The 14,466-nt window shown below is 39.1% G+C and overlaps 1 protein-coding gene across 2 annotated transcripts; it reads left to right on the top strand.

Annotated features, from left to right (window-relative positions):
- The first annotated feature begins 2,344 nt into the window (after nucleotides 1-2,344).
- Nucleotides 2,345-13,232, top strand: LOC111580920 (ankyrin repeat and SOCS box protein 15-like). Of its 2 annotated transcripts, XM_035956602.2 has the most exons (10): nucleotides 2,345-2,467; nucleotides 3,694-3,801; nucleotides 3,895-3,947; nucleotides 4,230-4,361; nucleotides 5,978-6,142; nucleotides 8,092-8,337; nucleotides 8,801-8,972; nucleotides 9,479-10,004; nucleotides 10,531-10,684; nucleotides 11,683-13,232. In XM_035956602.2, the coding sequence occupies exons 1-10, from the start codon at nucleotides 2,442-2,444 to the stop codon at nucleotides 11,856-11,858; spliced, it is 1,758 nt and encodes a 585-aa protein (XP_035812495.1). In that variant the 5' UTR covers nucleotides 2,345-2,441; the 3' UTR covers nucleotides 11,859-13,232. The 2 variants fall into 2 exon arrangements, with proteins under 2 accessions (XP_035812495.1, XP_035812496.1); XM_035956603.2 differs by lacking the exon at nucleotides 2,345-2,467 and having other exon boundaries at nucleotides 3,706-3,801; nucleotides 3,900-3,947.
- The last annotated feature ends 1,234 nt before the right edge of the window (nucleotides 13,233-14,466 follow it).

Genomic DNA, 14,466 nt, shown 5'->3' on the forward strand with positions numbered 1-14,466 from the left:
TCTGGAACTCCAACAGAAACTCTCTTGGGTGGTGGAAATTTGGTGTTAAATGTTGGGTGACCTGTTTCTAAATGCACCAGAATCAGGCTCATGGTAACTTCTGCCTGGAAGCTTCTTTGTTTCAGAGGCTTTTGGACACCAAGTAGTTTACAGTCAGAGAGGTAGATCAGCCATGCATTGACAAGGCCTAACATAAGGGTTTGCCAGAACAGATATCACCTCCATGACCTCATGTGGTAGTTGTACCATGTGACACATGCATCATGGAAAAACATATTTCTTTCTTGGACAGATGCTGCAGATTGCTGCCCCAGGTGTACAATTCTACAATTTCATTTAGCTTGCGCTTTTATCCAAAGCAACACACATCTGAGAGGAACGGTACAAGCAAGGAACGGTCCATGTTTAGCTGTCGTACTTCATCTAACTCATTTGATTCGCTAGAATCCACTTGAATCGTCAATCTCCATGTCTTTGTCGCTGGGAATGTAATCAGGATTTTCATCCGAGCTACTTCAATATCCGTCAAAGTCACTGTCATCTCCAGTGATTATCTGCAGTGCATCCTGAACACTGTACCGTTTCTGCTTATTCATACTACAAATGAAAAAGAGACACTTTCCAAAATCCTGTTTGAGTGTTTGTTTGTCTATTTATTAACCAAGAGAAGTGTTTCAGCGAAAGAGAAAGTGGAGTTTTGGGTCTGATATGACAAACATGTGTCATAATACATTTTATCATTGCATTATTTAACTTAACAATATTTTATTTTATTATGTTTTTGTAAATATGCTTTGAAATTAACCACAGAATTTGTTACAACTTAACTGCTTGTGCGCAATTATTTGAACAATTCATTGCCATTTTTCGTATTGTAACAGATAAATCACATGGTATTTTCCGCCCCAGTTGTTCAGTTGAAGGCCTGATGTGACATGTATGTCACAGTGATTTTTTTCAATACTGTCTATATAATAATTTATATAAGGAATGTGGCAAGGACAGCTTAAATGTGATCTTGGACATGTTATTAAAGGATTACAATTGTTACATGGGTTGAAACTTATCTTTGATGTCAAAAACAAGCATTTTAAAATTAGCAAATTTTCTCCCGTGTGCTCATCACCATTTCAGAAGTGATGTCATGGGGACAGCAATTCACATACTGTCACATGACTTTACCAGTATGTTAAGTGGATGTCACTTTGGGACCTCATCAGTTAAATTCAAGAATAAAACTCAATTAGGAACTTTCCAAAATATTTAAAGAGTGTGTGACAACTTGGATACATCAAACATTTAAAAGCTAGTAGTGCCACTGAGAGGATGAACAGCAGCCTTATTTTAGATGTTTAACAACCTGCCTCTGTGCAGTGACAGTATGGAAGCTTTATGTTGGGTTTTATACTCCTATTTCTGTGTGTGTGCCAGAACAGGTGACACGGTGGCCCCTTTAAAGCTCGACTAATCTGCTGCTGGATATCTGCTGGCTCCCTGGAGATCACAGTGTGGAGCTCAGCAGCAGGATGGGACCCCAGTGTAAACTTGTCACACACAGGTATTCATTTATCCCACGAAGGTCTGCGTTTCATACTAGCGGTTTGGCAGGATCACATTCAGACACTTGAACACACTGTGGAACCTGAACTGCAAACACGTACATTTTTAATGTGATTTGGTCCTTCTGCTGAAAATGGGCCTCTCTAACCTATGTAGATATTCCATTAAAAATCTGCTGTTTTTCAGGTAGAATAGTCATTTACCACATTAAAATGTCTGGACTGTATTTCTTATTAATTTAATGTCATCTTCATTCAGAAAAACTGCTTTTCTTTCAAAAATAAGGACATTTCTGAGTGACCTCAAACGTTTGTGCAGTAGTGTAAGTGGATGAAAAGTCATTAATGTCAAAGATATCCAGAGTACTAAACAGCTGAGAACATAACCAGTGCATTAAAAGTCACATCAGGAAACAATTACAAGAATTTCTCTTCATAAAAGAAGATTTAGAGGCTGGACTGAGAGATGGCATGGAGCTCTGCTGTTGTCTGGTTGCTCAGTTTTAAAGAGGCTTTCGCTTTAACTCGGTCAACAGTTTATGAGACGGTCACTATCTCACATTTCAGTGGATGAAAAAATAGATCAGACTGATTTTGCTTTCCATGAAACAATAGACGCCGAACCCGTTGTCTGCATGAGTTCACAGCCTAAGCCCCAGAGACTTGTGGGATCCTGAATGTAGGATTCCAGCCAAACACACTGAAGACCTGGCTTAGCGAACACAATAGCACATGTAACCTGGCTATATTTAAGACCAGCAGGCCAGATGTCACATACACGCCCCCCAATGTGCTCCTGCAGGCAGGGCTGCAAAGCATCTGAAAGCAGGTCACACCTAGATATAAAAACAGTGTGTGCTGTTAGTAGAGTTTCACCCATCAATGTGTGCTGCTAACATACCTGACAGGTGAGAATTCTTCATTTGCATACATACAAAGATATTTGATTTGAATAATATGTTTGGTTAGGTGCTTGTGTGAGAATTAGGATTACTGTGGCGACTGAGTACATTTTTAGTAAGGAATGATGCGTTGTTCTATCTGAAAGGGGGTGGACACAATAACACGAACACCGAGATTGTTAATTTAAAGGTGCTGGCTTTGTTGTTATCTGTCATTGCTTCATTTTGTACTGGTTTGTGATTTACATTTACTTGTACTGTTTAGAGCATGAAACAAAAGTTTAGAATATGTTACCTTCATAGATAATGCTTTATTTTATGAGACTTTAAATTTGACATAAATTCAAATTAAGGTTCCTGGAAAAAAAATGTCAGAGAAACAGGAACTTCCTTGAAAGAGAAAACGTTCCTTTGTTATTCATTTAATTGGATACTTTGTCCTAAATACTGCACAGGGTGGAGTTGTTTGCGTGTCTATGGACATATTGCACACATGCATGCTTAGCTGACCTGCTGTGCTTCTCTCTAGGCTGCACTAGCATTTAATTGGAATTAATCAATTGGAAGTTTGCTACTTGAACACGTCTATTTTCTCTATTATTAGCTGTGAATTAGGTACTAGGAAATTAACAAGGCAATTACAAGTAAGTTACAAATCTAGAAAATGAAATTTTGTTTTGTTAACACTGTGCCAAAAGAAACATCGATTTAAACTCTATTGCCATTTTTACTGCAATAACTCCATAGGGTTGCTGTTTTGAATTTATGTCCATCTTCTTAGCTTCAAGCATGCTTACTGGTCGCAGATCTGAGAAACCTGTACTAAATACGAGGGCATTGTTAATTAAAACTTATGCTGAACAACACTGTTTTTCAGTTGTATTAATGGGTTATTGACATCACATTGCTGTCATTCAGTGGCCTAGCCTGCAGTAGCTTAAATATGTTGCAGTGTGCTAAGTTGAAACCTACATGACAAAACAGACACAGAGACTAGCCAGTGTAGGAGTGGAGCATCATGCTTTAAAGATCTAGATTGTTTTCTGAGGAATTCTTGGAGGCAAAACCAGAGCTAAAAGAAGAGTCATTGCACCCAAGAGGCTGAGAGGTCGAATAATACAGCTTTAAACATGGTTGATTGGTAGTAATATGCTGAAACTGTGTTATATCAGTTTTAGTTCTGAAATTTTATTAGATTTAATCAGCTGGAACCATGTGTCTCTTCCCTGCAGAGTGATGAACACTTATGAAGATTACAATGAAGAGGAGCTCAGTGACTACATCATCCAGCTTAGTATTCAAGAGTCTTGTCAAGATGCTTTTCTGAAAGCCAGTGCCAGGTATGAAAGCCACATCCACAATTCTCTTCCAGAAAAACACATTTAATAAAAGCCAGCTGACTGCTTTGTGCCTCCTATGCTCCTGACTGTTAGTTTAGCAGCAGCGACTGATGAAAATCTCAGAGTGCTGGCAGCAATCGAACAAGGTGAGTTTGAACATCATGCGTAGCATACCTTCACCATTACCACAGAGAGTTGTCCTTGTGTTTAGTGTGCTGGCTCCCCTTTGAGGCCAAAAGCCAAAGTCATGGGACCAGTAACTGTAGATGATCAGGAGGCCTGCAGTCGGTCAGAGTGAGGGAGATAAATAGGAGAAAGAGGGGAGAACTGTAGTACAGACAGTCTCTGTTTCAGTGAATCCTGCATGTTTCTGATCTAAACGCCTTTCTTTCCAAAACCGGATATTGTCTTGTTGCTGTGGTGTCCAGGTGAGGTCTTGGTGCTCAGGGAGATGCTGAGACACACTTTTGCCTTCAGGGAATCAGACAGTCGTGGCTGGCTTCCCCTTCATCGAGCTGCATCCCAGCCAGTCGCAGAGGTTCTGGACACCGTCCTGAGATGTGAGTCCATTAGTTTGGTATAAATGCAGATTTTTACAGCTGATTAACTAGGGGCTACAACACTTTGTTTATACCTTTTTGCCTTTTTATGTGAATCTACAAGTGTTATTCCATACTTATGATGTCTGTAGTTTTACTTTACAACAGGGGTGTCAAACAAATGGTGTACAGGACAAAATCGACCTACCAGAGGGTCCAATCTGGCCTGCAGGATGACTTTGCAAAGGGCAAAATTTACAGAGAAGACATTAACTGTAAATTGTAAATGATAAAATTAGGTATGTTGTTGAAATTTCCCTTACTTTTCTTGAGAAATTTCAAGTTGTTCATAGTGTTTTGTTAAAAAAAAAAAAATAAAAAATCACTGTGTGAACATTTTCATATACTTGCATTTTTTTTGCACTAAAACAAATTGAGAAATTTGGAGTTGTTATTTATAGGTTATTATGGTATTATTTTACTGGTCTGGCTTTGCTGGCTCTACAACATAGAAAATAATAAATATAATGAAAAACATCGGACTGAGAAGATGTGTCCATATTTTTTATTGGTACTAGACAATCACAGTAAATAAAAGGGCAAACTAATAAGTATTTTTGTGACAGTCAGAAGCACAATAGCAATATAAATGATAAGACAAATTCTGTATACTGTTTAACAGTATGATGGTCTGAATCAGATAATCAGAAATGTAAAAGCTGAAAACACCTTCCAGCTGCAGTTCAGTAGAACCTGTGCTCAGCTCGACAGTCTAATTATTGATAACACATTGTACAAACTTGTCTTGATTATCATATTCTGAATTTAAGCTGCAGATGAAAAGGTCAGATGTTAACTAAACAGAAAAACAGATGGTGGAAATCTAACCTCAGCTTTAACAAACAAGAAAAGTGCTCAGAGAGCGCTTTACTCCGCCAAGGCTGCTCAGTTGTTTAATGATTTTTGACGGATGAAATCTTGAAAAAAGTTGTGGTCCTCAGTGGTTGATTTGCAGTAGGATCACAATCATATGATCGTCTGCAGGCAGCTGTGTTCACTTGCAGTCATGGCTACAGTAACGCCGCGCTAGTATCTCGGAGTGATACAGAAATCTTTAACAAATCTGTGAATCCAGACTATAAGCTGCATCACTGCCAAAATACAATCACTTGGTCCTTGTGACATTTCCCACCTTCCCTGAAAATTTCATCCAAATGCATTAGTCCGTTTTTGAGTAATGTTGCTAACAGACAGATAAACAGACAGACATACAAACCAACACCAATCATCACATACGTCCACTGCATTCCTTGGCGGAGTAATAAGGAAAAATGACGTGTAGATGAAACATGCAGAATAAACAACAGGACCAGCAGCATTACAAAAAATGTCTGCCTGAAAAACTCTGAATCCACAGAACACTTCACTGGGAAACAATGCTGACTTCCAGTTGATGACAGCTGGTAGCAGAAGTTCTAAAATAACCTGTGATGTCAATCCCTGCTCATTCAGCTTGGAACCCAGCCAGTGGCGAGGTGTCTGTTGCTTACAGACTCACCTGCCAGGTTAGCACAGCTGAGAGTTAGATATGAAGTCCAGGAATATTCTCACTGATCTTTGTGTTGTGTTTGTGTTAGTGGCAGCTCAGGGGCTCAGTCTGGAGGAGAGGACAGTGATGGGAGGAGAGACGGCGCTGACACTGGCAGTTAAAGCAGGCCTGGGGCAGAATGTGAAGAGCCTGCTGGAGCATGGAGCCTCGCCTCACAACACCAACAGCAAAAACGAGTCTCCGCTGCTGCTGGGTAGGACTATAGAGTCAGTGATGACAACCTTTCTCTTACTTAAGTAAGTGCTGCCAATGGAAAAGCAAACCAGAAAGATTCTGAAGATGTGGATGCAAGCTCTCATACTTCAGCAGACAACAGCTGTCACCAACAAGGAAATGTTTAATAGTTTTAACATCAACCTTTTTATATTTTGCCAAATATGTGAGTCATTGCTAATAGATAATGTCATCTGGTCACAATTATGTTTCCTTTGAAGAGTATTTGCTGTTGCTGTGTAGTGATCATCCCTACACACTAGAAAACTAAAGTGTTGGTTGAAAAATTTAATTTTAACTTTGTCTTTAGTGAATATATATGGAAAGTTTGCCCTAACGATGTAAAACCTTTTTTCTGAAAGGGCTGGGTTCCAGTTCCAAGATGGAAAATAACCAGATTAATTTAGTTCAGTGTTTTAAAAGTTTTCTATTTGCAAAACTCAAACTAAGAGCTAAAACAAGCTGAACTGCAACCTCATGCTAGCCACAAGCCATGTTCTGAGCATGTATTATTACATTCATTTTGAAGTGCATGTAAAATTAAGTCATTAAAAGTTAATGGAAAATGCGAAACTCAAAAGTACAAAAAAAAAGTTTTTATGCTTGCTTGAGGTTATTTTAAACTTTTTTAAAAAAAATTACACAATAGCAATTTTTAATTTGATAAGTTTTTACATAGTGAAGATTCACATGACTGATTAGCTGTTTACACTTTTTTGTTGTGTTTGCCTAAAACACATGAAACAATAATTGCAAGTTTAATGATTGAAAACAACTATAGATACTATACTACAGATATATACTTATAGATATCCAAAATTTTGTTTCCTAATCTTCTTCGTAGTTTTTTGGTGGTTGTCAAACAACAGGTTTTGTTTCTGCTTTCTCATTAGTTCATGGGAAAAGGCAGACAGATTTTTTTGACACATTTCACATGCTTGTTTCAAAATCATGTGACAAGTATATGGAAACATGGTTATAGACTTTTAATGACCCCACAGAGATGACACCCAACAATACTAAGAGCTCATTTTGGGCTACAAATTTGTGCAGACTATCAAGTGAAATTACAGGTACCACGAGTGAAAATCACTCATGGTACCTGTAATTTCACTTGATGTTTTCTAATCAGTTCATCTTTTTCATTTTTTTTAAAGTCTCAAACTGTCAAAATCAAATACCGTTAGTAAGTTATTCATGACCCTTTAGTGTCCATCCACTGCCTTAAACCCATGGAGCTTACTCAAGGTCATTTCTTTGAAATTGTCATCTTGGTTGTTGCTAATAATGCTTTAACAAGATATTGATCCTCATGTCATAAAAATTCTGTCAGGTTACCTAGGAACTTGAATTTGTAGGGAAAAATGTCCAGTGCAAAACCAGGGGCTGTATGTACCTTTCCTGTCTTGAAGGGGAACCAGAGAGCTATCTGTTAAACTTCTGTAGCTAGTAGTTTTTTGAGAATGTTTTTTCCCTGAGTTATTATCTGTACACTAGAAATATCCATTTTGATAAAATGACATTTTTTAGTTTGTTTTTCCACATAACAAAGTGTGGCAGCAACTAAATCTGATAATGACTTGGAAATAAAATCAGATATAGTCCTTCTAGTGTAGCTTAGCAGAGCTCAGGACCTACAGTCTCATTGTGTTTACTTCAAAAATTAGTGTAAATATTGATGAAAGTTCATTTTTCTCAACAAAATGGTCAAAATAATAATAAGAAGGCTGAGAAGACAGAATTTACTATTTATGCAAGGGCAGTATCTTTACGTTCTAGGCTCTATTGTGTGGAGTTTGGGGTAAAATCTTGCTGTCATGCTCACAACTTTTTTTCTCAACTTAATTTCTTGTGTACCTACTTTTACTCTGCCTTTTTAGTACAGTATAATTCCTTTCTGATTAAACACCCTTTGTAATTGCTGTGCAGCCGTGAGGGCTGGTTCCTATGAGATGACGTACACACTGGTGGCTCATGGTGCTTGGGTGGAGCAGGTCTGCCGAAAGCGGTGGACAGCCATGCATGAGGCAGCCAAGGGTGGCAATGTGGACATCCTGATGCTGCTGCTGAGAAACGGTGGCCGGGTGAACCACAGAGATGTGACGGGAGTAACACCGCTGGCTGTGGCTGCAGAGTACGGACACTTCCACATCACTGAGATCCTGCTGAACTGTGGTCAGTCTGAAGATCGAACTTTAAGTGCGAATGTGGTGACAGTTAATTCACAACAAAGGGACTATAGAATAATAATACTTTATTCATTCATTCATTCATCTCTGCACTTTTAAACTTTATTTTTATTTTTATTTTTTCTGTTAAAAAATTTTGCCACCCTTGTATATATTGTAAATAAAGCTGCTGTAACAATGTAAATTTCCCCTGGAGTGGGGAGAAATAAAGAACTTTATCTTTATCTTATCTTATCTTATCTTTATTGATCTTTGCTGTAAATAATGTAGTAAATATGGACCATACTATGAATTAGTTGGATATTAAAATGGCAACAAAAATACAGTATATTACAACGTACTAAAATAAAACGATTAGCATGACAACATTTTTTTTTTTCATTTTACTAGCTGTGACTGTGACAGACATGCATTTTCCTTCTCCCCTACACATGTGTCACCCTACCCAGGTAGTCAAGTAAACTCTCAGGCTTGTAATGGGGAAAGTGTCCTGCTGGATGCAGCTGGGTCAGGAAACCTCTCTTGCATTCAGCTGCTGCTAGACAACGGAGCAAACCCCAACCTGCCCAGCGTCACTGGACACCTGCCCATCCACAAGGCAGCGTATGCCGGACACTACGAGTGAGTCACACTGTGAGCTGTAATGAAGTCACTGGGCCAGTGGTCACACAGCAAAATACATCTGCAAATCTTTCAAAATGGGCAGTACCAGACATTTGGAGATGCAGTGACTGGTCAAATGGCTAATATGTTAGCAAGCCAGGATTGAGTCACACTAGCTCCTTTCTATGTTTGATGTATTGGATTGTTTTCTATCCTTTTCATTTGCTGTCAGTTCTAGCACACTTGCAAACTGACAGGTAATGTCAGAGCTCCACTAAGTCACAAATTAGTTTAGAGCCAGCACTGTTTTGGATTTTTCAGCAGTCTGTTGCCTCAAAGATCAGCTCTGCCAAGATGGCTTGTTATTGGTTGACGCTGAAAATCCACATGATAAAGTCATACTTGACACACAGAGTTTACTTGAATTAGAATGCAGATGTTTTACCATACTGAATGGTTTTGAAATTGAACTTTTATTGTGTTGCCCTTATTCTTGACTAAACCCTTCTTTTATTTTCTCACAGTGCTCTGAAAATGCTGATCCCACTGACCACCAAGACGGCCATTAAAGAGGCAGGTCTGAGCCCAGTCCACTCAGCTGCAGAGGGAGGTCACAGACACTGTCTGCGTCTCCTGCTGGCCTACGGGTTCGATGTCAACTACCGCATGAACACCAGAAACTCTGAAAATTACCGGGACATGAGGAGAAGTGCCTTGTACTTTGCTGTCTCCAATGGGGATGTTGAGTCTACCAAAATGCTGCTGGCAGCAGGGGCGAAGACAGACCTAGACCCACTGTGCTGCCTCCTGGTGGCAGTCAGATCAGGCCGCTATGAGATTGTGAAGCTGCTGCTAGCTGCCAAAGCAGATGTGAATTGTTACTTCACAGTAGTGAGTGACACAGTGTTTCCCACAGCGCTGCAGTACTGCCTGAAAGACGAGGTGATGATGAGGCTGCTGCTCAACAATGGCTACAAGGTGGAGAGATGTTTTCACTGTTACCACGACAATGCATTTGATCCTGCAGATGACGTGGAGGGGAAAATTCCTGTGAGTGCTAGTGCTTCCTTGTTTTCCTTAAGGCAATAGTTCAGTGTTTTGGTAAATATTTCTATTTTCTCAGCCATACATGCTCTCAGCCTACCCATCTGGGGAAGGATGATAATGCACCTGCACCCAACAAGGAGTATGGATGGATGTTCGAAAAAGCAGCAGGAAGCAACTTTCCTATGAATGAATGGGGTGCCATCATTCAGTGTCATGACTGGTTCTCTTTAATATATAGGTGGTGAATAGAGCAGCAGGTCTAGCAAATGAATTGTTAGAACACACCTGTGTATCACTAACAACCCCATGTAACCAAGACACCTACTACTGAAACCTGAATCACTATAATAATAGTTGTAACCATAATGTTGAAATCCATAATTATTTTTGAATACTTTTGCAAACCTTTACATTTCTTATCTCCATGCCGGACAGCAATTTTTATTTAGTTATCATTTATTAAGTCTACATTTATACTTGCTTAGATCTCAAATATTTACAATCCTCTAAATGTTCATCTTCTCTCCAGTTCTGTGAGTTCATGAGTCTCTGCTGCCTCATGCATCTGTCTGGGAGCGTGGTTCGAATTCTGCTGGATTATGTCAGCTACGTCTACATCTGCTCCAAACTCAGGCTCATCCTGCAGAAACAGACAGAGTGGCCTGAGATATGTGAAATCCTCAGTGAGTTTATTCAGGATGTTGTGACCTGTATCAGATGGTCACAAATCCAAAAACTAACCTTCAGGCAAAGTAAAACAGTCACAGCTAACTTGTGAATGAAGCACTGACAAATGATTTTTAATATGTTATGGTGAATTTGCCACCAAATACTGGCTCATTTTCGCATAAATGGTAATGGAGGAACAATATCATTTATTTGTTGTCACGTCTGTGTCTGTATGATCAATGAAAGTCCATGATTTATCATCTTTTAGCCCAGTTTTTAACCAGTATATGGCTCTATAGCTACAAAATCCTCTAGTCCATGTCTGCCTGTTTGTTGGAGTCTGAGCATTAGTGTACAATGAGTTTTTAATTGTCTTTTTACTGAAATGAGTTGCTTGCTGCAGCAGAAAATTTAAAAGAACAGTGACAGTTGAGCTAAGACTTGACACCACCTGTACTTGCTCTAAAGACAGTAGCTGCAACTGATAATTCTCTGTGAGATCATCACTATGTGCAAATGCTTTGACATTGTCATTTAATACATTTGTAATATAAGAATATAAAGTGTACCAATTTAAATGCTGAGAGGTTGACTGTAATGTTTTTCGTGCCCCCCATGGCTTATTCTCTTACATACACTAAATTTTAAAATATACTGGTAAGTTGTCTATCAAATATCTCCTCAGAGGATGAACTCTATTTTCCTGACCCCATTATTGTTCCTCTAGCACCAATCTCAGGACAAACTTTATATTAAATCCATTACTGTTAAGGTTTTTAGAATGACTAAATCACTGCCATGTTTGCTCTGTCCAGCACTTGACTATTGTGGCTGTAATGACTAATGCGGCCTGCAAGGGGCACCACTACTGTAGACCTTTTCCTTTTTCATAGTTATACAATATTCCTTTTGTGTATCCTTTCTGTCATTCTTTTTCATCTTCTTACTTCTGTTCTTCTTATTACAGAAATAATTGATAAAGCGAAATAATGTTGTGAACCTCACTCCCCAGGCAATCCTCGCTCCCTTGGGCACCTCTGCAGACTGGAGATCAGGAAGATCTTGACCCTGAAGAAACTCAACAACCCTGAAGTCATGAACTCACAAGGTTTCCCTCCAAGACTGAAAAGTTTTATACTGTATGAGGAGCTCGATCTCTACAGCAAGGTCCCTGAACGCATTATGTGAAGATCTGCGGATTTCCCGCAGGTGTTCTGTTTGTTTCAGACTAATGTTGTTGATGTATTTTTTTAAATCTCTGGTTTTGATAATGTTTCTTTATAAGTACTTTTTACTCCGCCAAGGAATGCGGTGGAGTTATGTGGCGATCAGCATACATGAATCTGTCTGTGCATAACATTACTCAAAAACAGACTGACAACGGATTTGGATGAAATTTTCAGGAAAGGTCAGAAATGACACAAGAACCTCCTCATCAGATTTTGGCATTAATGACAATGTGCTATTTTTACTTATGTGACGATCGGCGTAAATTTGTCTGTCTGTTCGCAACATTGCTCAAAAACAGAATAACGGATTTGGATGAAATTTTCAGGGAAGGTCAGAAATGAAGACAAGGACCATGTGATTAGATTTTGGCAGTGATACAGCTTATAACCTGGATCCACTGATTTGTAAAATATTTCTGTATCATTGCGAAATAGCGGCACAGCATCACTGCAACTGTGACTACGAGTGAACACTGTGTCAGCAGACTACTGAGGATCGCATGATTGTGATCCTATTACAAATCGACCACTGCAGATTTATCGCGAGTTATCCGTCGGACGTGAAACAAGGAACAATTGATTAAATTGTGGAGGTGTTTCTGAGTCCCATCAATTCCCACAATTCCTGCACATTTAGATCAGGCAATTTGGTATCCGTACGTAACGTACACATGCATAACACTTGCCTGTGCTCAACGCAAGGTCATTTTGTTTGTAGGTACAGCTATATTAAATGATCACATTCTATGTAGCTGTGATTTCTGATCATCAATAACTAATAAATAAACAAATGTTGCATTTCTAAAAAAAAAAAAAAAAAGCTGTATTTCTGACAGACATATGGGGAAATGAACAACCTTGGTAGAGTACTGCACTTTCTGAGTGCTTTTCTAGTTGTTTCCTGTTTTAATGTGTGGAAGGCTAAAGTCTCCTCATGGTTCCACGCAGATTTTATGTTTTTTGATGATAACATGTGAAACTGACAAACAAAAAAAGAAATTGAAAGACATTTTGCTGCTTATATTCATTAAAAAATCATACTGAAGGATGATTCATGGAAGATGATACCAAAAAAAAAGACATTTTATTCTTCTCATTTATTTTTGCCTCGTCATGGCCACCCAATGATAAATACAGCATGAAGGAATGTTCTATAAAATATGACTAAAACACCGTATTCTGAATTGTATGTGTCAATTGTGACCAATACTATGTTTACAATCCCTCCCGAACATGAAAAATAAGTCAGAAATGTGAAACATAGATTTTATTCTTTGCAAATAAGATTAAGCCCAAAGCATTTTCATAAATAAAAGCCTTGGTTTGTATTGTATGACTGCAAACTGTTGTTTAATATTATTTCAGAGGGACATTAACTAAGATTAATACAGTCCCAGCTTTTGCACAGAATAACCCCAACATATCTTCAGTTAGTTGCTGGTGGCAGGGTTCTGGTAAATTATAAATTCAGTCATGTGGACTAAAATGCTTTGTTGATGTGAGAGATCACAGGAGAATGGGCTGACTGGTTGGAGATGATACAAAGGCAACAATTACTCAAATAAGCACTCGTTACAAACAAGCAATGCATAACAACTCTGAATGAACAACTCGTCCAACCTTGAAGAAGATGGCCTAGAGCAGCAGAAGACCACACCGAGTGCCACTCAGATAAGAACTGGACAGTGAGGCTACAATTCACACAGGCTCACCAAAATTGGACAACAGAAGATTGGAAAGATTTTGCCTGGTCTGATAAGTCTCCATTTCAGCTGCAACATTCAGATGGTAGGGTCAGAATTTGACGTAAACAACATGAATGCATGGACTCATCCTGCCTTGTATCAACGGTGCAGGCTGCTGGTGGTGGTGGTGTCATGGTGTGGGGTATATTTTCTTGGCACACTTTGGACCTCTTAGTATCAATCGTTGTTTATTATTATCATTTAAACACCACAGCCTGCCCGAGCATTGTTGCTGACCATGTCCATCCCTTTATGACTACAGTGTACCCATCTTCTGATGGCTACTTCCAGCAGGATAATACAACATTTCACAAAGCTCAAATCATCTCAAACTGGTTTCTTGAACTTGACAATGATTTCACTGTACTCCAGTGGCCTGGATGTACGGCCGACAAATCTACAGCAACTGTGTGATACTATCATGTCAATATGGACACCATGTCTAAAGTATGCCACAAAGAATTAAGGCAGTTCTGATGGCAAAAGGGGTCCAACCTTTCACTAGCATGGTGTACCTAATAAAGTGGCCAGTGAGTGTGTGTGTGTATATATATATATGTGTGTGTGTGTGTGTGTGTGTGTGTGTGTGTGTGTGTGTGTGTGTGTGTGTGTGTGTGTGTATAAAATAGAAAACCTGTGGAAGCAGATTTGTTTATTTATGCAACAGGAATGAGTGGTGTCAGCGATGTCGGCAGCTGGTGTAGAGCAGCCAAGACGCATGGCTGCTGTCATCCAAAACAATGGCTATGCAATCAAGTACTAACTCCTGTGTGTATCATGTGACTAAAACAGACAGAGAAGAAAACATGGAATGCCCAAAAG

The sequence above is a fragment of the Amphiprion ocellaris genome, chromosome 3 (assembly GCF_022539595.1).
Source record: "Amphiprion ocellaris isolate individual 3 ecotype Okinawa chromosome 3, ASM2253959v1, whole genome shotgun sequence".
Lineage (NCBI taxonomy): Eukaryota > Metazoa > Chordata > Actinopteri > Pomacentridae > Amphiprion > Amphiprion ocellaris.